At 40.9% G+C, this 26,403-nt stretch overlaps 1 protein-coding gene across 1 annotated transcript in view; it reads left to right on the forward strand.

The window, feature by feature from the left end:
* Positions 1-26,403, forward strand: part of nr3c2 (nuclear receptor subfamily 3, group C, member 2) — a 91,179-nt gene that overhangs the window by 43,048 nt on the left and 21,728 nt on the right. Inside the window, 5 exon segments of the mRNA XM_040023865.1 lie at positions 7,074-7,201; positions 17,180-17,296; positions 19,606-19,632; positions 21,365-21,397; positions 25,052-25,300. Coding sequence (XP_039879799.1) covers positions 7,074-7,201; positions 17,180-17,296; positions 19,606-19,632; positions 21,365-21,397; positions 25,052-25,300 — 554 coding nt within the window.

A 26,403-nucleotide genomic window follows, 5' to 3' on the forward strand; every position in this document is an offset into this window, starting at 1 on the left:
GGCTCACAAAGACTTTAAGCGTAACATATCACGCTCGTTTTTTTATTCTGGGACTCCACAATTGTGGCTTTGCATGATTCAGTTCAAGACTCTTTATTTTCATTATGCAAGCATAATGAAATTATGAAATTAAGCAATACTCCCTCACATGGCACATAAAAGGACTTCGATAACATAAATATAGTGACATAATATGAATACAAATACAACGAGACTTAATATTGGATGATGTATATACCTCAGGGTTGCTATCGTGTGAAGGTGAGCAGTAGAAAGTGAGTTATTTTGCATATTATAAAATGATTTACAGTTTATTCTTAAAAAAAATCCTTACCTATTCAGTGTATTTAAATACATTTTTTAACGTAATGTAAAGTGATCTTGCGATACAGAGAAAAAAATTCCCTCAAGTAAGTGCTTGGCGACAAAAATCTTAACAGAAATAAACCGCAGAGCAAACCAAGCTCAGGAAGGCTCTCCATCTGCCTCAACCAGTCTGGGTGAGAGGAGAGTGGAAAAGAGAGAAAAGATTATTTAACTCATTCTGCCTGTTATGCAGCTCTTGAGTTGAGCCTCTGCCTGGAAAGAGGCAATATTAGGGCTCCTTAGGCCATCATTTCTAAAGGTCAGCTTTATTCTGATTGGTCAGCTTCAGGAAGCCAGCCAAGGGGCAGCACCTTAACCCCGTGAACGCTAACTCATCCTTTGGTTGGTGTGAAGGTTCTTAAATAAAAAACACTATGCAGCTATCCATCCATCTTCTTAACCGCTTGTCCGGTTCAGGCTTGTGGGAGGGCTGCAGCCTATTCCAGCTGTCATAGTGCAAAAGGCAGATTATAGCCTGGATAAGTTGCCAGTCTATCTAATATGCAGAGAAAGACCACCATTCAACACTCACGGCCAATTCACAGTGAACATTTAACCTAAAACGCATGCCTTTGGACTGTGGGAGGAAGCCGGAGTCACCGGAGGAAATCCACGCAAGCACAGGGAAGAACTTGCAAGCTCCATGCAGAAAGGCCCCGGCCAGCTGGCGGATTTGAACCCAGGACCTCGCTGCTGTGAGGCGACAGCGCTAAGCCCTGCAACCAAGTAATATATTTTCACTTACTTGAGTGGAAACTGGCAACTTCTCAAACCCACCCATAAACGTTCAAGCCTGATCTAAGTGAGCAGCACAAATATTCACAGTAACAAAGACAACAGCAGCACATCTCAGCTCGGTAAACAAAACATTCGCTACCTGATGCACGAAATATTTGCCCTGTGCTGTAAATAGGTGTAAGTGTGGAAAATGTGCTTAAATAAAGGTAAAGGTAATGTAGCTAGTAAAATGTTTTTGTTTGTTTTTTTCTCCTGTTGTCACCAAACAAACGTATGGTAGCACCACACACCGACAGTTATTTGCATGCTGGGATAATTTAATTGCTTATAATACAACTTAGATTATGAATACAAGAAGATCACCATATAAAGAAATGTGTGGCAAGATCAGAGTGGCCTGAAGCCTGAGCTTTTGGTTCAGGAGAAGTACTCAGAAATTTGGATACCTAAAATAAAAGGTATATATGTGCAACATAAAATGCATGAATGAAGTTTTGGGCATCCGCTGGCTTCCCAGTGTCTAATTTTATACTGGATGCATGCGATCAGTCCCTCTCTGTCCTCAGCAGGCACGAATTACGGGAGTTTCCAGCCATGATAATCCTCCTCACCAGATAATAACAGCCTGCCACATCTTTCTGAGATTCATGCCCGCATGCTTTACCACTTAGCCAAAATATCTCAGGTGATTAATTTCATTCAATGCGGGTGACGGTGAGGAATTAAGATGAGGTTGAAATGCTCAGCGGCTCAGGCCACTCTAAACCCGGTGAGTTATCCTCCCGCTACTCTAAAGGTACCCACTGCTTGTGTAAAAACAAAGCCTCTGGGCCGTTCAGCTGCAGCTGCACGCTAAAGAAAAGGTTAAAGTTGGGCCAAAAAAAGCGCCTGTGATGTTTGTAAGTTGTTTATGGAATTTGAAAACAGATACAGCTTCAGACATGTTGAGTCCAAACTGGATACTGTGTAGATCAGAACGATAGCGTCGTCTGTAACCTCCCGTCGACCAAGGCGGTGTGAACGCCTTAAGAGGGCGGCGTGTCTGCGTGCGTGTGTGCATTTCTACGCCTTTGTTTACAGTCAAAACAGTGGATTTATAAAAGGAAGATAAATGTGATTTCGCTGTCATGGGTAAGGTCACCTAAAGTTTGCGGGAATAATCCATGGAGGTGAGACAACATGACAGCTTTGGGTTTAACATGAGGAATGCAAACACGGCTGACATAATACATATTATTTGCTGCTGCTATACTCACATAAGCCCTGTAGTTTGACTCCTTGTCAATTGTAATTTAACAAGAAAAAAGTAAAGGCAATAAACATTCACAGGTGTGCTAAACATCTTAAGGCTGATTCCTCTTTCTTAACCAAAAGCAGCAGTCAGAGTAGATTATACTGTAACCTTAACACATGTGTAACACAAGCCTAGCAAAGAGGAAATCTCATATTTCTGTATGCTCAGGTACTCTCTGCCCAATGCCAGGGTCACCTTCACCAGGAAAAATAAATCCCTCGTGGCTCATTAACACTACCCATAAGACCTCTCTCCCTTTGAGAGGCGGCGAGTGGGTGTCAGCCTAATGTTTATACTGTCTGCTCATGGTTATGTAAGCCATTTCGTCCTCTTTCTAACTAATCTACCTTTACCTTTCCCAACATGCCAAGTTATGCGTTACATAAATATTCTTTGAACTGGTCTAGCTTAAGGTTTTTCAGCATGCCAGGGTGTGTATTACATAAATATTGTAGGCCAGACTGTAGAGAGGTACTGTACCGTGGAAGCTGTTTTTTCTTTTCCCTTTTTTCTCTTTCCAGAGTCAAGGATGCTTCTCTTTCATGAAGGGCAGGTTCAGGGAGGCCGTGGCACTTAATCAGCCTCTAGAATGAGCGAGTCAGTGCGTTTATCTTTACAGTAGGCGGCCGGCTGTACAGCGGTGTAAACAAAGTTCAGCACACACGCGTGTGTTTGTGTGCGACAGGCGGTGTAACATGCGTGATGAGGACATTGTTTCTCTGTATAACAGAGCCCTGTCTGTGGTTCACTCGCTTGTTTACTGACGCTGTCATGCTAATGTACTTACAGCATGCGGGTCACAGGGTTCATTTCTAACCACAAAGCCTCGCTGCCGTCCATCATAAAGCCGTTTCGTGCCCAGTTATTCACCCATAATGATGTTATCTTGATAAAGCCAGAATAACTGGACTTCCTCTATATGTCTCCCTCATTCGTTAGTTTTCTTCAACGGCGTGGTTTCTATAGCAACTAATTGTTCTTGTTATGCCTTAGTCAAATGATTGCTGCCCCTTTGTTGTGACCTGTATTGACCTTTTTTTATGGCTATCGGAGGATTTGCACTAGGGCCAAAGAAGACTCCTTGATAAAAAAAAGCGAGACCAGCTGTGAGTGACTGCAGTCATTATCAGTTTTCCGGGTTCTGATAAATCTGTGGCTAAAATGACCATCCTTCCTGGCTGTAGCTCTTAATGACTGAGCATTCCTGCTGCAGCTGAGAGAGGGTGGAGATATTTGAACCATTTGAAGAATGCTCTCAGTGTGACATCCGAATTACTCGTAAAGAAAAACCCCACAAAAAAAACACGAGGCCAATTTGAGCAACATCTGTCCTGTGGTTTGGTCTTCACACAGTTTGGTGGGCGCAGTGGGCTTTTCTCAGCCTTCAAGATAACATGCTTCTTTTCATTTTTGGCTTTTTCATTAATATCTTCCCCAAGCAGCACGTTGGCCTGATAAGGAGGGAGCAAGAGCAAGTAGAAGACACACATTTCTGTTTGTACATTTTGGTGGGAAGAATCGGGCATTGTGTACTCATACTCATCTGGGCCCTCATGGGAAATACACAGCAACTAAATCAGTTGTTAGCTTTGTGTGTTATCTTTTAAGATGAAAGGACACTGAAAACAATGAAACTGCTGCCCTGGGGTTTCAGTTAGAAGGGGAAAAAAAGCAACTGGAGCGAAGAATGAGACCTTTGATCTGTGCAGTCAGTCCCATTGAGTTAGTCTGAGACTGTACCCAGAAATAGAGAAGACAGGGGTCAAGAAAAGAAAAAAAAAGGTCCCGTTCCCGGTTCACAGCAGTTGCCTGCAGAAGTTTCTGCAGAAAATATCATCCTGTGCATTGTTTTAGAACTATTATTAGGGCTACCCTCCCAAAAAAAGAACATCTGTACTAAGTCACCATTAACTCTGCTTTCTGACTCAGTTTTTTTTTGTCTCCATTCAAGATGAAATGTGACACGAGGCTGTGGGAATTAACATTTTAGACATCTAGCTTTAACAAGACATTTCACCAAGTTGCACATCATCATTCAAGTTTCATCAAAGCAGACATAAACTGTGACCACTTAATATTTCAAGCCACTAAATTGGCAGGCCAAAAAAAAGGAAATTCATTCATTTGTTGTGTTCTTGTGGCCCAGTAGTCAAAGATAGACACACAAAATATAACCACTATATCCCCATTTTGGTTTCAGCTAGGGGCCGTAACTGCATTTACTGTAAGCTTGTAAAAAATTGTTACAAAATTGCTAATATTCTTTGTATATGCTGTACGTGTAAACTGTAGGCTGCTAAAAGCGGCTGATTTGGGAATGTCTGGCTGCTCGTTTTTAGTTCTGGGCTACTGGCAGACGTTGGTGCACAGTCACTGCAGCCTGGCCTGTCTGCTCTGGTTTCATAAGCAGAGAGAGCAAATGACCTATATACTTCTCTGAGGGAGGGGAAGTCACCTTGTTGGTGGACCAGCAGGCAGGCAGGCTGGCACGCAGCGACAAGGCTTTAATGTGCGGCACTATTAAAAGGTTGACCACTGACTCGATATTAGAGGCATACTTTAGAGAGACCTCTCATCTGCTCCTCATGTTGCTCTTGGCCGTGAAACTTTCCGGGGCTGTTTTTCTTGGATTGGATTGTCTTCCCCTTAATGCAGTTTGGAGATGGTGTGAAAAGGCCAATGTATGGGGGGAATATTCAGCATATAAACATGCTGGAAACACATCTTGATACGTATTCGATTTGTGCACGCACACTTGCACTCACATTAAGCTGAAACCGTGAGGCCCGCTGCCAGAAAGATCAAGTCAGACAAACACCTCACCAGAGACTCCTCTAAGCGTCCTAACAAATTGAATGTGTGTGTAGATGGACAAGAGGGAATTAGATCAGTGGTCCTGATTGTATCTGAGTGTGCTGTTGCTGTACCCCTTTCCAGCTCGTCCCCTGGAGGAAATGCGTGTGCATGAGAGAAAGAGACTGGGAAAGAGACAGAGAAAAGGGGAGGGGGGAGAGAGAGAAAGAGAGCGCTTGGCAGCTGGTTTGATGAAGGATGTACGGAGAATGTTAACCAGACAATCACCTTGCATCTTATTGATTGAGATGGAAGAGAGGTAATTAGCACAGAAAAGAAGGGGAAGCTGAGGCCACTTTCAATGTTTTGATACAAGGTGTTCTCTCTTTGTACCAATCTACATATTGTGTTCTTTGTGTGTGTTTGAGCATGAAGGGAAACGTTTTGTTAAAGATTATAGTGAATGTCCTGATTTTTTTTTCTCCTGTGTCTAGACGTGACAAAAACTTTTGTGCACGTAGAACGTAAATGTTAACCGGTTCACTCTATAGTACAGCTGTGCTGGTGGTTACTACAAGACAGCTGATTAATGTAGACCCGTTCCAGTTTTACTCAAACTATCAAATCTGCAGAACAAACAGCAACACCTAAAACTCATCAGATTGAAATTTTATATTAAAATACTGTGAATTCAATACATATATAAGACAGGACTTTTTTTTTAGTTTGAAAATATAGTTTGTGGTCTTTTGCGAACTGGATAGGGTTTTTAAATGAGACTAAATGATGGGAAAAAATGTTAGTGTTACTTCATTGATAATCCACAGTTGCCCGTGGTGACGATATATATCAGATTTATGGAAATGTTTCTTCTATCAGAAGAGATTTGGGTCTAGAACGCCACCTCGTGAATCAGTCCATCAGTATTTACAGATGTAAACTTATTTTAAATCACTAATTAGCTTCTACCGTCTCGATTCTCGATCTTTTATCCAACATCTTCCTGGAATGGTCCAGATTTAGGCTTGGCAGACAGAAACATTATATAAAAATAATGATCTTTGTTCAGGTGGAAACTGACAGCACACATCAGGTTTTAACAGTGACACTCCTCGCCATGACCCCCATGGTCTCATTTTCAGGAGTGGGTAAACTGCAAGTCTTAACTAATTCTCCCATTTAACAGCGCATTAGTAAGAACATACTGTTTATCCTGGGATTTAATGAGCCTGTAATGGCAGGAATCAGTCAGTGGTAAAAGAAGTAAATGATGCCAGAGTAAACAACGCCTTAGATCAGCAGACTCATCACTCGTGTTGTCTTGCCTGTTTGTTGCGTTGTTTCGAGTAAATTCAACACGTCATGCTATTTACAGTACAGCACACGTCAGTGCTGATTCACACCTGCGATCTTTGGCCTTGAACTCGATATATAGTTTTACCTATAACACAGTAGGGCTTTTGTTCCACCGTGGTTTTTGACATTTTAGTCCACCTCTGAACTCTTTTCCAGTCCGGTTTCATGCCAGAGAAGAGGTGTTTTGGATCCCACTTAAATTTGACACCCTGCTCTGTGTCTCTCTGCTTATTGAATTTAAATAATCTCCTCTATAATTCTTTCAGTGTCATCCTGGTAAGCTTGGAGAAACCATAAATCCGAGGAGCGTAAAGCCCTCCTCTCTCGGTTGGCAGACATTTTTATGGCTAGCCACATTGTGCTGCTACTGTCAGTGGGTTGTAAAAACCCAAGAATGTTTCACAGTGCGCATCATGCCGTAATGCAGATGGGAAGGGGACAGTCAGCCCTGGTTTTATTGTTGACTTTTGAGTATTCCTTGTTAATTTATGCCTCGTCTGAAGAACTCTTATGTGTGTCCTTTCAGCTCGCCACTGAGACAACCGTCCTCGACGGCCAAAGTGTGCCTGGTTTGTGGAGATGAGGCATCGGGTTGTCACTACGGCGTCGTAACATGCGGAAGCTGCAAGGTCTTCTTCAAAAGAGCTGTGGAAGGTATGGCATCATCCCACGTTTAGATGAGATGTCACTGGCTTGAGCTTAAAACCCTGCAGATTAAGCAAACACAAGGGAGTGCAAGAAAACATTACCACCTCTCTGACAAGATAATAAGTAAAACAGCAAGCAAATCAAGAAACATATCGACCAGTTGATAGCACACACAGTATGCAGCATAAGAAACACACAGCGAGTACAGGAAACAGGCAAACAGAGAGATTGGTACAAGCCAAGTACACAATAACCGCATTTGTGGCAACAAAAAAATAATGAACAAGTAATTGGCTGAATCTAGGTATGGAGCCATTATCTTTTGATTGCTCTTTTGGAACAACATTGATGATTAGTTGACGTCAGTGTTTTTGTATCTGCAGCATATGCAGCCTTATGTGTTTTCAAATTGGCGAATGTGTTTCTTAATTGATGTTCTAGAAATTCTACTGCAACTATCCTTTGAAGCACCGCTCCTCTCTAAAACAGAAATAAGGATAATTATTAGGTTATTTACATTATTATGTAAATAACAAAATAACTTAAAGCAAAAATTGGGAAACGTAAAATCTGAAGTCTTTATATTAAGGGCCATCAGTCAAACAATATTGTTTGCTCTGGGTCTAAACAGAGCGCGTCGTGTGTGACGTCTTCTTTTGCGCATTGAGGGTTCACACTAGAGCGCGTTTGCTGTCGCATTTTATTTGTAGTGTGAACAAGCAGACAAAAAAATCGGATTTGATCAAAAAATCGGAATTGAGCATTAAGACCTGCAGTGTGAACGTAGCCTAAGACGCTAGTTCCGTTTGCCTCTTTTCGTTGCTGTGCTTTGGACTCTCATATTTTTTATACAGGAAAAAAAGAAAAGACACATTAATACTGTTCAATTACGTTGCAGGAATTTCTAATTAATTATTTCACTCAATATCAGATAAATGAAGAGAATCGCTTTAACTGACAATTACAACTCTCAGACTTATTGGCCAATATTCTGCTTATTTGGAGGATCTTATACCAGAGTGATATGCTATGAAGGACACTAACAAAACTTCAAACCCAGTCTGAAATAATAGGTATGACATCGATGGTAACCATCTTTCTTTGTTAAGCCGTGCTTTCTGTTTCACGCATCATGTGACTCTTCTTCTACGCAAGACTATCCTTATGAGTGTCGCCTACTCCAATCAGAGATACTGTTAAATGGTGATGACAAAGTGGTGAAATTAAAATTCAACAAATTCTGTAAGGTACACAAAATATAACAGTAAAATGCAACACACAACAAATAAGTTGGAAATTAGACCAGAAAAGTGCATTCAGCCATTCACACCCATTCACACCAACTTGTTTTCTATGCTGAAGTGCTTTTATCTAACATTCACTCACATTCAGAGCAACTTGGGTACTTTGACATGTAGACTGGAGCAGTCATGGATTGAACCGCCAACATTCCGATTAGTAGATGACCTCCTATACCTCCTGAGCGACAGCCGCCCCATCCATTCATTCTCCTCCGCTTATCCAATTCAGGGTTTCGTGGGGCGAGCTGAAGCCTATCCTAGCTTTCACAGTACGAGAGGCGGGGTACACCCTGGACAGTCGCAGGGCTAACAGAGAGAGACAGACGACCATTTGCACTCACATTCACACCTATAAGCAATTTAGAGTCAACAATTAACCTAACCCCACTAACTGCATAACCCTGCCAGGTTATGTGTTCAGCACAAGTTACCACGGTGATTTATCCAGGTAAAAAGACTGATGACTTTAATCTCACTTTGTAATGTGCCTCTTATGTTAGGTAGGAGCTGGGGAAAATGTTAATGAGAAAAATGGTATAAGTCATTTTCAGATGTAACAACAACATTTTAAAGAGCTCACTTAAACAAGGACATGGTGGCAAGTTGCTCTTTCCACACATTCAGCACACTGTACTTTTTTGCAAGAATTATTACCCATAGTTGCTTTTTAAAATTTCCACTACACTGTTGCATCTATGCAACAAACTACTGTTTAATCTCACTAGACCATCTGTTTATTTATTCCTAAAATATCATTAAAATGACCAAAATTAGGCATTACATTTATAGAGTGAGTCATCGGGGAAGAAAAAAGCAATTCAGTAGGTTAGTCTCCAGCAGCAGCCCTTTATGTTATATTTAGCTTGGGGAAAATCAGCACCAGTCATAATGTGCTTTTCATGTTGTGCCTGTTGCCTGAGGCTTTGGCCTAACTCATTTAGATGAGTGTTTGAATGCAAAACACACTTTTACAGACCCAGTGAAGGCGGGGGGGAAAAAAAAAACAGGAGCAAACAAGGCTGCTAGCCAGCCAGCCGTCAGGCCCTCTAGGTGTTTTCCTGACCATTGAAGGAATTGCATTCATTCCCAATCAAATCATGCCTTAATTTGATGATATTTACACACCGTCATTACGTAGAGACCTAAAACCAGATTATGTGTCTGGGGTTATCGAATCAGACATGCCGTTGTTCTTGCTTCAAGCCTGTCTGGCACAACGCCGGCGGCAGACACTCAAGATCGGATTTTATGCGGGAGCGCTAGTCAGGTGAGGCACCGGAAAGTGCTCACTTCTCTTTGCAATTACGGTGCTAAAACCGTATTTTTTGCTCTTATAAAAACACAGAAAAGGCTTCAGTGATTGCATAATGCCTGTCAAATTTAACACGGTGATCCTTACATTCATATTTTCTCAATATTCAGTATTTCTCGGGGGGGGGGGTTATAGGAATTTCCTCTTGATTCTGCACAACCAAAAAAAGAAAAGAGGCAACTGTGCAAACTATGAAAGCAACCCCTAGAGTGGTGTTATGTCATCAAGTTTGCATGAGACATGTGAGCTTTTACCTTACTTGACCCCCCTCAATAGCTACTGCTGCCGCTGCTGAGGTGGATGGAGAGCGAAGCAAAGGATGAAAATAGTGAGAGAAGGATTTTGCAAAGGGAAGAGAGATAGAGGACGGTGAAACGGATACAGCGAGGGAGGAGGGGGAGGAAGGACAAAGAAAAAGTCAGACGCAGACCGAGATAAAGAGAGGAGGAGCTGGGAGTAAGTAACATGGAGAGGGATGGAAAATGATGTGTCAGCAGCAGAGTGCCGGAGAGGTGTAAGTCAGGACGTGAGGAGACGTTTCACTCCGCCCCTCTCCCAGTATTTCCTCCTCCTTCTCCTCCTCTTTTCTCTCAAAGTTAAAAACTTAGACTTGGCATGGGAGATATAAAAGAAGACTGCAGAGAGTGGGCATCTGTACAAGGGGAATAATCCAGCCCATGCTTAATTTCTTTTGGCACGGCCTGCCTCGGGGGACACAAGTTTTCGGTCGGCTGTAGCTCATTAGACGACTAACTGGCTCACAGCCCTTACTACAGAGCTAGCATTCTGAAGCCATCAACAAATCAGATGATATTCTGTGATTGTGAAGAGTCTGGTTTTCTCTTTACTCGAGTCATATAGGTCATTGCTAGGTAGCTTTTCTTCTCTTTTTTAACATCACTGGGCCTCAGCACGGTTATCCTTTTGAAGTCTACGTTTTAGATTTACATTTAGACCATCTGTTTGGAATATCTATTGGCCACATGGGCCCTTCACTGTCCAAATCTGTTCACTTACAGTTCTCCTCAAGAGGACTAATATTCATTCCACTTAATGTTGTCATATCTACCAGAAGGTGCTGCCAACTGTACACTATAAAGTTTAGAACCATGAGCCTGTGAAATATATATTAATATTAAATTAGGTGTTGAGAACTCTCTGGCTCCCAGTTTGCCGAAGGAAAAAAAAAAACAGCCCTCGGTTCATTCTTACCTCACAACATACAGTATGCATTAAAATGATTTATTAAAATGTATTTATTATTATATATTAACATTACACGCCCTCTAATTGCTAACGCTCACGGGATAAATGTATATCAGAGGCACTGCATGAGAAACACATGGCAAAGCGGGCATTTTGCTGATTACTGGGAAACATATAAGCCAGTCAAGTTGCTACATTAAAAGTTGAAGTTTACGACACTTTGTACTGTGTGGGGGCAAACGTTTCTATTCGTAGTGCAGATGTAGATAAGTGCTTTTATCATTTGTCTTGACTTACTGTGTTAGTAGTGTGAATTAGCAGGACATTTGTTCAAGCTCTTTGGTGGGATGAGGCATCAAAGCGCCACGAGATGCTGTGTTGGCAGTCGGGGTTGAGCCGTTAATTAAATCACAATGCTGTGTATTTGTGCTTATGTGGAGCAATTATAACCTGCGGGAGGAAAAAATAATCATTTTTTAAACTTGTTGAATTGGCTGTTGACATTACAGCTATATCACTATTCATTTAGATAGTCCAAAATAACTCCCTGCTGGCTGCTGGTGGCAAAACTTCCTTTTAGAATACAGAGGGCAGCAACAACAACTTATTAAAGTACCTGCTACTGCTGCCATTCATAGATTAGAACTACCCAACACAATGACTGATAAGCAAAATGATATTTAAACACTGTGGTATACAGTACTGCGAATTAAGCTCAAACTACACATTTTGTGTTCACTTTGGATTAGCCACCCAGCTGCATTAGCACCATTCACTCAGCATCATTTTTGTCCTTTTAACAACAGGATACCACTGGTGACATAAATCACGGTGACAATGTAAAACCAAGGGAAAAGGTTTGTCACACAGGCCTAGAGACTGGTCTGCAACCATATGACAAACACATGAAGCCTAGTTGTGGTTGTTTCGGTCACTGGTATATTACTTCAGCTGTAGTTTTAATGAAACAGAAAAGTGTGACACAAACCAGAAATATAGAAGGTTCTCTTTCAATTAACATATTTCACAAGGCACAACTTTTACTTTGAAGGTAAACTTTCTCCACTTCTGGATTGTTCACATCGCACTTTCCCAAAATGCACTATTTGCAGACCAATGTGAAGAACTACAAGCAACCATGGCAACCTGCTAGCAACCAAATCAACTGCTAAAAGTTTGTTTTAGTTAGGGTTTTTGTTTTTTTGTTTTTTTTTTGGTGCAGCAACTTCTTTGCATCCGATTTCACGAAGCAAGAAACAGCAATTTCTGACTAACCAGTCGGGGAAAACATTTTTCCCTAGCAACCAGTGGTTGTATCACTTCCAATATGGCAGACAACTCTAGAGCAATGTGCGTATGACGCCTTGTGAGAAACCTCGATTTCATTTAGCTGTTTCTATCATTTGGCTGTTTCTTGTCCTGCTGTCTTGGACTGCAGTTAGCAATGACAGCCCTTCTTCTACAAAGAAGATGTGCTGCAGAGATTCATTGTGAGCCTCGGGCCAGTTTAACTTGAACCTGACAAAGGTGGAAAGATAGTTCATGTGTCAGCACTGCAGAGCAGAACAGAGACTATATGGTTGGTTGCTGCAGTGAAAGCCAATAAGGTTGGAGTCTGTCCACGGGATCTTAATTTTTAATAATACACAAAAAGTATCTCAGTCTGTGGGAAAACTGCATTATTAAAACTACTGTACTCTGGATTATTCTGGCTAAAAGGCTGAAATAATGTTGGCATTTAGCCTGTAGAAACTGTCTACAAAGTGCAACACCTTAAAAAAACAACAACAAAAAAACCCATCTCAGTAGTATTTAGTAACTACGTTCTCACACAGTGCTGTGACACCAAAATATCAGTACATAGATAAGCAATTACTACAAATAATCCAGTTTATCTTTTAGAGAATGGCAGCTATTGTTAGACATTTACTGTGTTTACCGTTACATCTGGCATGTTAATTGTCCGATAAATAAATATAGAATGACTTATGAAGCTCACAAGGCAGCTGTACTTATGTTATTGACTAAACTGTCATGCAAACCTGCAGTAAATGTCTTGCAGTTAACTCTTCAGGTTATGGATTAGTTCTGCGCTGCAGAAAACAACCCTCTGACATAAAACAACGCTTTGTAAATATGTGCCATCGCTGCTAATGAAATGTGGAAATAGCTGAATGCATTCATATGTGCTTCTTTCCTGCTTTCACTCCTCTAAAGACAAGTTTGTTGATACAAGACAGCTGCACTCAATAAACGGCTCCATGTGGCGCACATTTGAAGCGTTCAGCGCCAACTTATTATTCGCATGTCATCAGTGGCTTGGCATGTCTGCTCCTCGTAATAATACCAGGCCATGCTTGGAGCTCACTAGCTGCTCTTACTGTTCCTCTTTTTTTTTTTTTTAACTTTGGGTTTACGTGATACACGAGAAATTACTCAACCTTGCTACGCCCTCATTCAGCTCTAAAAATCCGACTGGGCCGTGGTTTCCGTGGCGCTCGTGTCAATCTGAAAAACTCATTCTTCCTTGCCTCCTCAGAGGAAGAGGTCGTCTGAGGACACGTCTTGCCCGGTTTCTGTTTGGATTGACAGCTCTGCTGTCCAATCCCGTTGTTCAGCTCAGGCTCAGGGGGGAGGGAGAAAGGCCTCCCTGCAGTGCCTCCTCGGTGAATGCTTCAGGTTGTGTGTGAAGGAGCTCATGTAACGACGGCTGGAGTCAGTGTTGTCCCGATCTCAGCTTCCCCACATCATACATCCTTTAATCAGAAACTGCATAGCAAAGACACAACCGGAAGCACAAGAGGAAAGAAATTCAGGTGTACGGCTCGGGGTAAAAATGACTTACTCTAAGCATGTGTGTCGCCCCGATTGCAAATAGACCTGTAATGATATTAGAAGGGATATCTTATTACACTATTAAATACTGTTAAATTATGCATTCTTTTAGGAATATTCATATACATAAACAATACATGAGGGCTACAAATTATTTTTTATATTAAAATTGTGCACTTGAACAACATCTTGCACTACAGACATATTATATTCTTGTTTAAGTGTTTGTTCACTATGTTCTATTTAATGCCTCATTTTAGCAATAAAAACAACATACATAACACTGTCTACTGTCCTATAAAGCCTGTTGTGGCACTAACAACTACACCATATGTTTTGGTGCTTGTGTGATGATATAACTCGCACTACTTCCTCCATGCCATCAGTTCCTCTGGCCTAGGCTGACCTGCATGTCTCCCCAGCGGATATAATCTGACCTCCATCTCTTCCTACTCCCTGGTGATACCTTTGTTCTGTGACTTCAATGTGGGTTACACCTTTTGTGTTCAACCAAATAAGGGCCGCCAATCTGATGGGCTTTATCACTGTCTTCACTGGTAATTGTTTTTTCTTTTTTTCTTTTTAAAGATACAGCACTAAGGGAGTGGCGTTACGTTAGAAAGTGCTGCTGCAAATATGCTTGCCGTAACAGCTCCTGCTCTGTTCATTAAAAATAGGTATACCACCACAATTATGCAAAAATGTCTTCATCCTTTGCAGAGGCGATCAGGATACTTATCAATTTGCAGAGAATTATTTTCAAAACATGCCTTAGATGACAGAAAGTTTTCACATAGTTATATTGCAAGAAAAAAAATGCCTAAAAGCTGGGACCACTTGGCATCATAGATTTAGTAGTTTTAAATAAGAGCACAAACCTAATTGTGTAAAGCCTCATCCAACACAGCTGTTTGTGTGCTGTCCAAAGAAGCGGAGTAGCGATGCCATTGCAAGGCAGTGATTTGCATACTGCTGGCTCACTGGTGACAACAATTACATCTCTGTTTTTTTTTTTGTTTTTTGTTTTTGTGTTTGCTATTTGATAGGTTGATAGGTTGCATAAACACCAATGAACCGTGATCACAGAATTGGCCAAATGCTTTGCTCGTCAATAATTAAATTACTGTCGTCCACGATTGCGTTCTTTAGTTACTGTAAGTCCACAGCAAAGGTACCCAGTGAAGAAGTGTGCGTCCACTGGCAAGTGTCCTTCGGTGCCGTTATCCATGTGCGTCTGCATCTGTATTTGTGAGGTTATTGTCACAAACAGGGGTCTGACCACTTGTGTTTATTGGCTATTTAAATATGTCAGGTTAAAGGTTGTATTTTAGCAAAGGCCTGAAGCTGATTTTCGCTTTCGAGAGCAGACAAACTGTAGCTTCCTGAGTGGCCAGAGTGCTGTAGGTCAATTGGAAAGAAAATTTCCTTCTTAGAAGAATTTCCTAATAATGCATTGCTCCTTACATTCGTATTTTCTATATATTTAATATTTCTCAGTTTTTATTATGGGAGTTTCCTCTTCATTCTGCACGAATCAAGAGGTAATTTAAAAGATAAACATGTTGCGCGAGTATATGTGAGCGCATGCACAGTGTGCATAAATAAATTCTCATGCTTGACACACACACACACCTACACACAAACTCACACACAAAGTTGCACACGTATCCACCATCGGACTGCGACTTTGGCTGGCTCTTAAAGTGTGTTTCACTCTAACAATTATTAACAAGATTCACAGGAATGAGCCAAACAGTTGACACGAGGACTCCAGAGTTTCGGAACTGCCTTTCGGTCTGGCCTAAAGAGGCGCAAATGTGTGATTGTGTATACTGTAAGCATGTGTGTGTGTGTGTGGATGAGGAGGGGGGGGGGGGGGGGGGTGCAGGGAATGGGATGGCTGCGTTGTGTATCCTGTGTCGCAGTTTACTGTTTTTTAGAGCAAGAAAAATGGGCTTATGTAACGGTCATGTGATTTAGCCAGAAATAGTGGTGGGGCTACAGCTGCTGCCTCTCCTCCTGCAGCTCGGTTCCTTGGCTTTTGGCAGCAGCCAGACAGACACACTGCGCACTACTCCCGCTAGCTCAGAAAACAACTTCTACTCAGTCCTACACACAAATACAGATACTGTACTGTAGGTGCAACAAAATGCAATGCACAGTAGCATTGTCGCTGGAGATAAACTGCATGTGAACGCCACACGGCGAGCTCCCGTACTAAAAGCATTGCAATCCACGACAGAAATTTTGCGTACTTTGAGAGAAACAAACAACTGACAACAAACGTGCAAGGGAAAATACGGAGCAATATGCACAGACATGCAAGCATTTGCATGTGCGCAACCATGTATGTGTTTGTGGGAGGGACACACAGTTTTAACATAAGCCCTGAGGGAGCTAAGCCTTATACTTAGGTCATTAGGGTCACAATGGCACACTGTACCACTCCATCCGGGTTGGGTTGTGATTTCAGTCCCTGTGTATATGTGTGTGTGTGTTTATTTCTTTGTGGAATCAGATACAAGATTTGCATTATTTATTTATTTTATTTTTTGAAATTGCCAAGTGGAGCAGCTTTGGCTGTATGTGCATGTGTGCGCATGTGAGATAGTGAGAGTGAATGACTGTATGTGTGCATGTGCATGAGCCTGTCTGTGTGTGGGCGTATGGCGCTCTGAGGCTGGCGGACGTGTGGAAAAGGAGGGATGGAGACGCAGGCGTAGCGAAGGAGAAGAGTGGAGGAGGAGAGCGGAGCTGTACAGTGAAGAGCTAGTGGAGCGGAAGGAAGCTCTCTGAAATGGGAGATCATTGGGTTTAGCTCAGGGCTAGGCAGGAGGCAGGAGGGATTCTCGCCATGTTAGCATCACTGTCAGGAATAGTCTAGCTGCAGTCAGAGTCCTGGCTCCGGCGAATTCTAAAAACTCTCATGCTATTTACTGTCTAATGCACTATTAGTCATAGGTGAGAGCAGAATAATCACAATTTTAATCATTTTCACAGTCGTGAAAACCGATATTGCCACACATTTTTTTTACAGCTTACCTTGATGACCTACATTACAGTGGCTCACAGAGATCTGACATTACAATGAAACATTTCCTGCCATTCATGTAATTGGTTGTATATTTCCTGGAAAATGTTCAGAACTATTATCCTTCCTCTATAAGTAAGAGGCTTCTATCTCCTGCTTCGCTTTTTTTTTCTTCTAAGAAAAAACAAAAACAGACAAAAAAAAACTGTTTTCTCCAAAACTTTGAAAATATCACTATTATTCTGTGTCAAGCTTCAGGATTGTCATCATCAAACTGACAGGGTCTTGTCTCCCTGTAGGTCAGCATAACTACCTGTGCGCTGGGAGAAACGACTGCATCATTGACAAGATCCGAAGGAAAAACTGTCCAGCGTGTCGTGTACGGAAGTGTCTCCAGGCTGGGATGAACCTAGGAGGTAAGGAGTCACATCCTCATTACACATTTGCCCGGTCACTTGTCTCAGATGTGGCATTTAAGTCAGCCTCTGTTTGCTTCATAGAAATTATAAATGTAGGTCCGTATATAGTCACAAGAGGCCCTGGGATGCTGAGTCAGAGGATGTTTGTGTTTATATTATGTGTCTGAATATAATATGCATAATGCATCTACAGCAGGTGTAGCTCAACAATACTATATACAGTACAAGCTAAAAAAAAAAGCCTGCAGACAAGTTGCAGCATTGTGTTATAAGGAAGTATGACACTGTATTTTAGCGGGGAAAATTTGTGTTTTATTTATTTATTTATTTATTCTTTTAAGTGAAATGTATTCATTTTTTTTGCCACAGGCATATTCCAATTCAGGGTCACAGTGGAACGTGCAAAGCTAAAAGCACACTTGATAGATTTTCACTCCATTAGAGAGATTGAAATTACAAATGGTTTCCAATTCTACGCTCCCAAAGGGAAGTGAATTTCACCACAAATGTAAACACATAAAAAAAATACTCTGCTTAAAATTGTACAGACACATTTTAGGATTTTAGCAATTTACTAGATAAACAATGAAATATATGCATAAAGGCATATTGGATATTGTAAAAAGCACCTTAAAAATAGGATAAATAGTTTTAGGTTTACTAAACAATTGAATATTCACCAACTACTACTGAAGCCATGTAAAAGAAATTCTAGCTCTTATTATACTCTTTTTTTTTAAAGGGATTTTTATAATACGATAACTTTTGATGGTATAAAAATGTTAACCTTCAGAATTACACCATAAGAATGGCCACTTGAATTGAACTCCTCAGAATAAGAGTGAAATGCCAAACGTTTTAAATGAGAGTACGACCTATTTTGTTATAAGGCCTATGATTTGAAGAGGTACATCCAATATTTGGGACAAAGTTTATCCAGCAAGCCGGCCAACCAACTCACAGTATAACAAAACTCACATAAACAGACGCTGATTAGAAAAATCAATTTCGGAAAAGGATTTTAAGATCCATTTTCTGTCCTATAAACTTCTGGAAGCTTACTTTTCCACAGACAATTTAATTTGCCTCTATATATTTCAGACAACAAAACAATATGAAATGGATGTAATAGTGAGTTGCTAGTGTATTATAGGAACAGAGCCCACTTTGTTTTGGTGTGTATTATAACGGTCTGAGAGCAGACACAATGTTCACTGTCTGTGAAGAACCGGGTATACGAGGATAATAAGTCTATAGGTGGATGCAGGGGTGAAGCTGGATTTTAAAGCAGAATACCAGAGTGAGATAGAAGCCACAGTATTATAAGGTGTTAGTCACATTAAACACTGCCCTTCAGCACAGCGAGTTCAGCACACATGGGACTGGAAAATGGCACCAAAAAAGTAGTCTGATTACAGATACCCTCCAGTAATTAGCCACATGTATCAGCACTCATAGCTTGAAGTAGTTTGAACAGCTTGAACACTCTCTTCGCTCTCTTCTTTCAGTATTTCTACGAGGTGTTGAAAAGCATCGTATGACCATGAGTCACAAATAAATAAAACTTAAGGTTGCCAGCAAGTGTATTTCTGAGTAGCAGCAGTGTAATCCATTGAAAGAGACTTCAGCTGTTTATACCTAATTACTGTATGCTGTGAAGACCAGTAAAGAAAGCTGACATGTTCCCAAAACTTAATAATAGACATATTTTTGTAATGCTCTTTTAATATCAGAATTTTATTTTTGTTTATTTGTTTTGTGAAGTTTGCCTTCCAGCCAACAAATATGATAATATTATTTCATGCTGTGTAAAGTGTAAGTAGTCCCTTTTATGAATATTTATTCCTACTGCCGCTATAGCATCATTTACACGAGACATGGGATCTGTACCATGACGCATGTTCGATCTGGAAGTCATCTGCCTTCACTTTGGCTACCACTGGTTGTCCTGGCAACATTAAGCTAGTTATCGGCTGATTCTTTTAACTTGGAGCATCTCCGTGTGAAAGAGGCAGAGTTGACCAGAAGCAACATTATCAGAATCATGAGTGAAGGATGAGTTGCAGTGATTCGAGCAGATAAATCAGACCACAGATGGATAACCCCTTAATCATGCTCTATCGTACAGGCACCACCGAGTTAGTCAGTTCAGCCCACAGCTACAGTAAGTGCAAATATGTAGAAAGCAACTATAAAAAACAACAAATTAGCATCATTTTAAAGAACTTTAAGAAAAAAGTAATGGACTAGCTACATGAATTTAAAGCAGCTCATGCAAATTACACCAACCTAGTGAGAGCGGAGAGCACAAAGAAGTAGCAAATTTGGTAACTGTATCAAATATGTGATATTTATTATCGTTAAAACAAACCTGTAATACCACTGAAAATTTAGCTTATAGACATTTATTTATCAGCTAAAGAGTAGCAACAGCTTTATGTAGCTCAACAGTGGTTTATACATTTGGCAACAAGTGAAGCTCTGGTTTGATCCCAGGATGAGACAGAAATCAGGAAGAGGGAAAAAAAATCTGTCAAATGAAACATAGGGGAACTACCTGCTGTGGTAACCCCAACAGTTTTGTGAGGTGTCGTTGTAGACGGCATTGATTTTTATAGTCTCGATTGATGCCCCGAGATTAGCAATTTCACCGTCCGTCTTGGTTTGGAATAAAAAGAAGAAAAAAACAGACAGCGGTGAGGAGAGGCGGGTCTTTCTGTAAAACCAGTTGTTAATTGGCTAATGGCTTGTTAATCACAAGCAAATGAGCTTATTGTGGCAAATCCTCTTTTTGAAACATAGTATGACCTGGATTTACAAAATAGATGTAATATTTCATTCAGCATGAACCCAGAATGAGCAGAAAAATGTTTACAGAGGTCAAGTCAGAAAGCTATTTTCCTGCAGTGAACTATAGTAGGGGAAGGCTCTTTGTAATCACAACTATCGCCATGTGGTGGGCTTCGGGTAAAGTGCAGGTTGAAGGCGCTCATTTTTCCAACCGGAAGCTAGAACCGTGTTTTATACTGTCTTTGGGTATGTCTGCGTGTGCTTTATATGTTACTGGTAAAAACAGCTTTGAAAGAGAACTCGTTATTGCTAAGAACAATAGGCAGCCAGGAAAACTAGCTTGAAGTAACAGCATGCAGTTACGTCTAGCAAGTGAACTCAGGAATCAAAAAAAAGGTGGAGCGTTAGCTGCTAACGTTAGCAAACAATATCCCTTTCTCCATGTAATTAATAGTCTGAGTAAAAGAAAGAGGCTTGATATGAATTGGAATATTGTAAACACTCAATAGTTTACAATGGTGTCTGTAAATATTACACTGTATGCACTGATAAGAAAAATCTGTGTGCTGTAACAAAAAACAGTTATAATTGTGATAAGAAATGCAAAAGCTGACTGTTTTATTTTTACATATTATCTGAAAGCAAACACATTTTTTATGCACTGAGAAGAGGCGAACGTGTCAGTAATAAGCAACCTCACCGGCTAATAGGAGTGGATAGGTGGGTGCAAGGATGAAGGTGTGTTCTAATATGTTAGAAGCAGCTGTGTTGGTGTCTGATGAAATGTAGCACAACAAGACAATAGACACAAATTTCTAGGTTTAAGTACATTACTCGAGTTCATTGAATCTGTCATGTAAAATTTAGACACAGATGAGACCAGACCAGAGCACATAAAACTACAAGAAACAAAACGGTTACAGTGTCTGACTCCAGTCAGATGTTATAGTTATGGTTACCCTCTGATAATGCACCTCAGGCCTCACCACAGGCAACAGTTGTAAAACCAGCAATGTTATCGCATGCGAGTATAGCAAGACATCAATTTAAAAGCAAACAATTGTCACCTTAAGCATACATAGTTTGGAATATACATATCATCTTTCTGTAGTGCTGAGGTGTTGAAAGGCATCTCATAACCGTGACTCAAAAATGAACTTAAGGTTACCAGTGAGGCCTCAGCTGTTTGTCCCCAATTCTGTTGTGATGACCAGTAATGAAAGCTGCTGCATTTAAAACCGTTTTAGTGAAGTTTGCCTGAAAGCTAACATTAAGGAAAAACAATTTCATGTTTCGTAAAGGACAGCAGTCTTTTTCATTTTTCTGGTGCTGGCAGAGCATCAGCTACAAGAGACCTGGGGCTGGCATCATGATGCAAATTGAACTCTGGGTTAGCCGGCTTTACTGAAACCAACATTTTACTGTTATTAAGGCTATTATGAAGCTGGTTTAAAGTCTTAAAGGCGCTTTTTAACTCCAGCTGTGAGCGCACTCGGAGCTGCCGATTTGAATCAGCATCGGAGTCGTAAATGTAGTGCAGCTCCAGTGATGCACTGATAAATTTGATCGTGAGGACGGAATAAAGTAAGATATCGAAAAGCAAAATAAAAACCACGTAAGCTGCACAAATATACTTATTATCAGGGATGCAAACATGGACTCCGTACAAAAGGTGAGGACATTGCTTGGTCAGAGAAAACCTGCTGGGGTGTTGATTTTAAAATGTAGTTAATGTAGTTTACATGCTAATAAACCAGTTCTGTCAGTTAATATGGGTTAAAACAACTCTGGCTAAAACATATAAAAAGAACAGATGCGGGAGCTGATTAGGGACGACCTGTTTTTCACACAACCCTTGAAGCTCTCTCTCGATTCTCTCAAAAAGATGCTGTTTCCTTCAAGCCATGTATGCTTACATTAAAACTTGTTTGCTGTTAAACCAGCGTGTCTGCACATTTACACGCGACACATTGTCGGGTATTGCTCGTGGGGTTATCTATGAGCATGTTTGGAGCTGTTGATTAACATCTATGACAGAGCGATTAGAGAAGTATGATATATAATGAAAGAGTAATACCTGCAGGGGGAAAAAAAGGTGCATTTTGCAAGTTGAAATTAAAAAATAGATAGACCTTTTTGTCTGGTTCCCTAATGATGAGGAAGGATGTTGTAATTATGTGGTGAAGCATTGCTGTCTGATGCACGATGAGATCAGTGGAACTGAAATGCTTCATTTATATTTGAGGGAATAATTTAACAGCGTGAGGGTTTTTGTTCTAAAAGAAAACAGAAGGCTTTTACTGTACTTTCCGTTTCCAATTATCATCACAAAGACTCGCGTGTTAGTTTAAGCTGGAGCGATGAAGAAAGTGTGTAAAGACACTGACATTTTGGAGCAAATAAAACGCTGCTATTTAGGTTCCCCACACGAGATCATGCACACATTCCTCAAAAGTTGTCTGCCATATTGGACGTGATACAATCAGTGGTTGCTAAGGAAACATGTATCCCCCGGACTGACAAGTATAGGTTCCTGGAAGTTGGTGGCCCTGGCTAAGTCCAGACCCTGATGAAGGCCACAAGCCGAAACGCATTGGTCACCCAAAAAAGTTGTTCGCAAATACATTAAGTGTCGCTGGAGTCTTCACGTCATCTTTTCCATGCGCCTTGGAAGTAGGTGAAGTTGTCCCAGAAAAAAATTGTGGCTCTGGCTAAGTGAAATTGGTTGCAGAGAAGGTCCTACCAGGGGTTGGGAAACTCCAGGCCTCAATGGCCAGTGTTCTGCAGGTTTTAGATACATCCTTGATGCAACACTGCTGATTTAAATGGCTACATTACCTTCTCAGCATGTCTCCAAGTTCTCTAGAGGTCTGGTGATGAACTTATCATTTGATTCAGGTGTGTTGACCCAGGGTCATATGTAAAACCTCCAGGAGGCCTGGAGTTCCCCACCCTTGCCCTACAATGAAAAACTATTTTTTGATTGCTTTGGTTGCTAGCACTTTGCCACGGTTGCCTTTAATATTAGGAAAAATGCTGAGCAACCGCAGCAATGTACTAGCAACCACAACAGTCCTTGCCAAGTCCTTGCCAACATCTTGGGGAATACCTTTTTTCCTAACAACAGGTGGTTGCCAGGGGGTCATTGACCACTCTATAGGCCTGTGTGATTGGGACTTTATACTTTTTTTTGCCAACAACTTCCAGCAACCGCTCACAACCTGTTGGGAAATACTAATTTTTCACTCACAAATGGTGGTTGACAGATGGTTGCGGACTGGTCTCTAGTCCTGCGTGACTCGGGTCTTGTTCTCTTGATCCTACATCGTCACCATGATTGTCACACATGTAATATTTACATTGTCACACAAATGGCCCAAGTAGTTAGCATCACATGGTTACTGGTCAGATGTCCTTTATTGGTTAGAAGCTCTGTTTTAAAAATTAAAATCCTGAAAATGAGACAGTATTAGAAAGCAAAATTCAGACTCAACTGATCTCTATAAACACGTTACACTTTAATACTTAAGGGATGAAAATGGAGAAAGAATAAGGAAGGTAAAAACCTGCCTATACTACGAGGGTCTGGGGGAATTACTTCCCCAGAAGGAAAGTGTTACATTTCAAGGTATTACAACTGCGTTCGCAGAAAGCTAATCCTAGCCATCATTATTGTCTGTCTGGCTAATGGCAAAGCAATTAGGCTCGTCATCAGAACTGTGATGTACGATACACAATGAAACCGCAATACATGGAGATAAGGTGGTTATAGCAACAAAAGCATGAGGGCTGGGCTGGAGCCTATGCCACCTGTCACAGGGTGAAAGGCTGTCTCTTTATGTCAGCCTTGTGATAGATTGCGTTCATGCTCAAATTCACACCTACAGTTAATTTAGAGTTACCAGTTAACCAAACAAACCTGGCTTTGGGAGGAAGTTGGAGTATCTGAAGAGAAGTCACACTGGTATAGCAAGAGTGCCTGCCAGGAACTTTTTATACCAGCAGTAGGATGGCCAGATGCCCCACCTTATGTGGGACCGCACAGAATTTTCATACCCTGTCCTTCGTCAGACAACGTCCCACATTTTGATTGGCTCTAGTTAAGTTTCAGTTTAAGTATTTACCAGCTGTGCTCCCACAAATGGTTGATTTTTGATATACTATGAGACTTTACACCCTAGACATGGCAGAAAGAGGTAAAATTAAACATGCTTATATCTGTTGTTTAAAAAGCTCCATGAGGAGAGAAGTTATGAAGGCGTATGTGCCAAAATATGTTAGAGTTTTAAGAGAACAAAGAGAAAATGCCAAGAATCAGATGACCCCATATGAGCAAGAACTTGGCGACAGTGGAAATGAAAAACTCAGTTTAAGCCAGAAGAAAGCTCCGGCAGAAGCAGGCTCTGTTAAATTACTGACTAACCTTGATTTTAAAAGGAAATTAGAATAACACTTATATGATAGTATTGACAACTTATAATGTTATAACTAGTAATTAGCTGGTTTACAGTGCAGTGTGGGTGACTGTATTGCATCTTAATGTTTACCACCTGATTGTGTGAGTAAACAGGAAATTGAACAAACACTTTTTATGTGATAGCAGCACAGCAGACATAAATGTTTGACTTAAGTAGTACATCTTGTTTGCATTTGCATATTATTCATATCCAGTAGATAGTACTACTACAGCCGATAGTAAAAATACACCATTAACACGGTTAGTAATAAGGCTTCTGTTTTATCACCTATCGCTAATATACACGGAAATCCAAGAAGTTGACGCAGTACCTGAAGTGATGACAAAAGTATTTTTATACCCATAGATAGACACATAAATAGAAAAAATCCACCATAACATGTTAGTAAGGCTTTTTGTCCCCGCCCGGAATCCAAGAAGTGAAGCTGCGAGGAGGACCTGCAGGGCTCTAAGGATTTCAAACTGCTACATTTTTTTCCTTGGAGGCTACCTGTCCTCAGAGAAGGAGCTGAATGCCAGTGCTGCCAATGCCCTGGTGCCCCACAGGCCTGGGGTGGTCACACCTTTTCTGGCGCCCTCCATCTGCAGCGTGTTGGAGCTGATTGAGCCCGAAGAAGTGTACTCTGGCTATGACAACTCACAGCCTGACACCACTGACCACCTGCTATCCAGTCTCAACCGCCTGGCTGGAAAGCAGATGGTACGCATGGTGAAATGGGCCAAAGTACTTCCAGGTTAGTGACCATTAGTGCAAGAGGGCTGAAGCCTAAGTGCTGTTTAGGAATGTTTGCTAGGAATGTTTAGGAATGTTGGAAAAGAGTGGAAGCAGTCCTAAAGACATGTGTAAGAGAAGTAGGTTATATGTGCATGGCCTTATAGTTTACTGCTAACAAAAGAATTGATATTCAGTTTTATTTATGGCTGAATCAAAAAAAGTGGTAAGCTGGTAAAAATACCAGCCTAATAAATCAGAGGGGACTCTATATTGTAATTATGAAGAGGGGTTTTAATGAAGATAACACGCCAACATCTTCACTTTTGATCTTTTTCGGATAAAACACTGCCAGTTTTGTCAGAGCACCCAATTTTGATTTTAAATATTAGGTCAGGAAATAATTCTGCGGTGCTTCAACAAGATTAGAGATGAATCCTATTTTACCATTTAATAAAATCAAGATTAGGATTTCTTATAGAAGAAAAAAAACAAAACTAATTTACATCAGTGTTGCCAGTTGTTATGTGAACAGCTTTCTCATTAATTTTTTCATATACACCAGAGTACGGGAAGCTGAGAGAAAATAATGTTTGAGAAGGAATAAACACGTTGCCCTAAAATTCCAGTCAGTGGCAGACATAATGAAAGATGCCTCACAGGTAGCTCTTTGAGCCTGTTTAATTTGCTGTATTGCAAATATTTGATACCTCCACGGTGTCTGCTTGCCATATCCGGACATATAAATAGAAGCCAGACAGAAGGGTCAAAATGAGCACCTTCGACTTTCAGATATGCCCCCTGCCGGCATTCAGTTTACATTTGGATGTGGTAGAGTGACACGCAAGGCAACACGGGCCAGCAATGTCAGTAACAGCAATGTGCCCAGTCTCTTGTTATGTTAGTCATTAAGCACACATACTTTTCTGATGTTAACTTTAAAGCAGCCTGTAAAAACACACACACACACACACACAGATCAGATGTAACAGTTTAGAGAAGACCCTCATAACGTGATATAAACTGACTAAACAGTGTTGACAGCCAGGCATTTGACATACCTTTCCCACAAATGTTTTCATACAAATCATTGTTTTTGGCAGATTGACACGCATATAGACTGAA

This window comes from Simochromis diagramma, unplaced genomic scaffold, assembly GCF_900408965.1.
Source record: "Simochromis diagramma unplaced genomic scaffold, fSimDia1.1 OVJJ01000302.1, whole genome shotgun sequence".
Lineage (NCBI taxonomy): Eukaryota > Metazoa > Chordata > Actinopteri > Cichliformes > Cichlidae > Simochromis > Simochromis diagramma.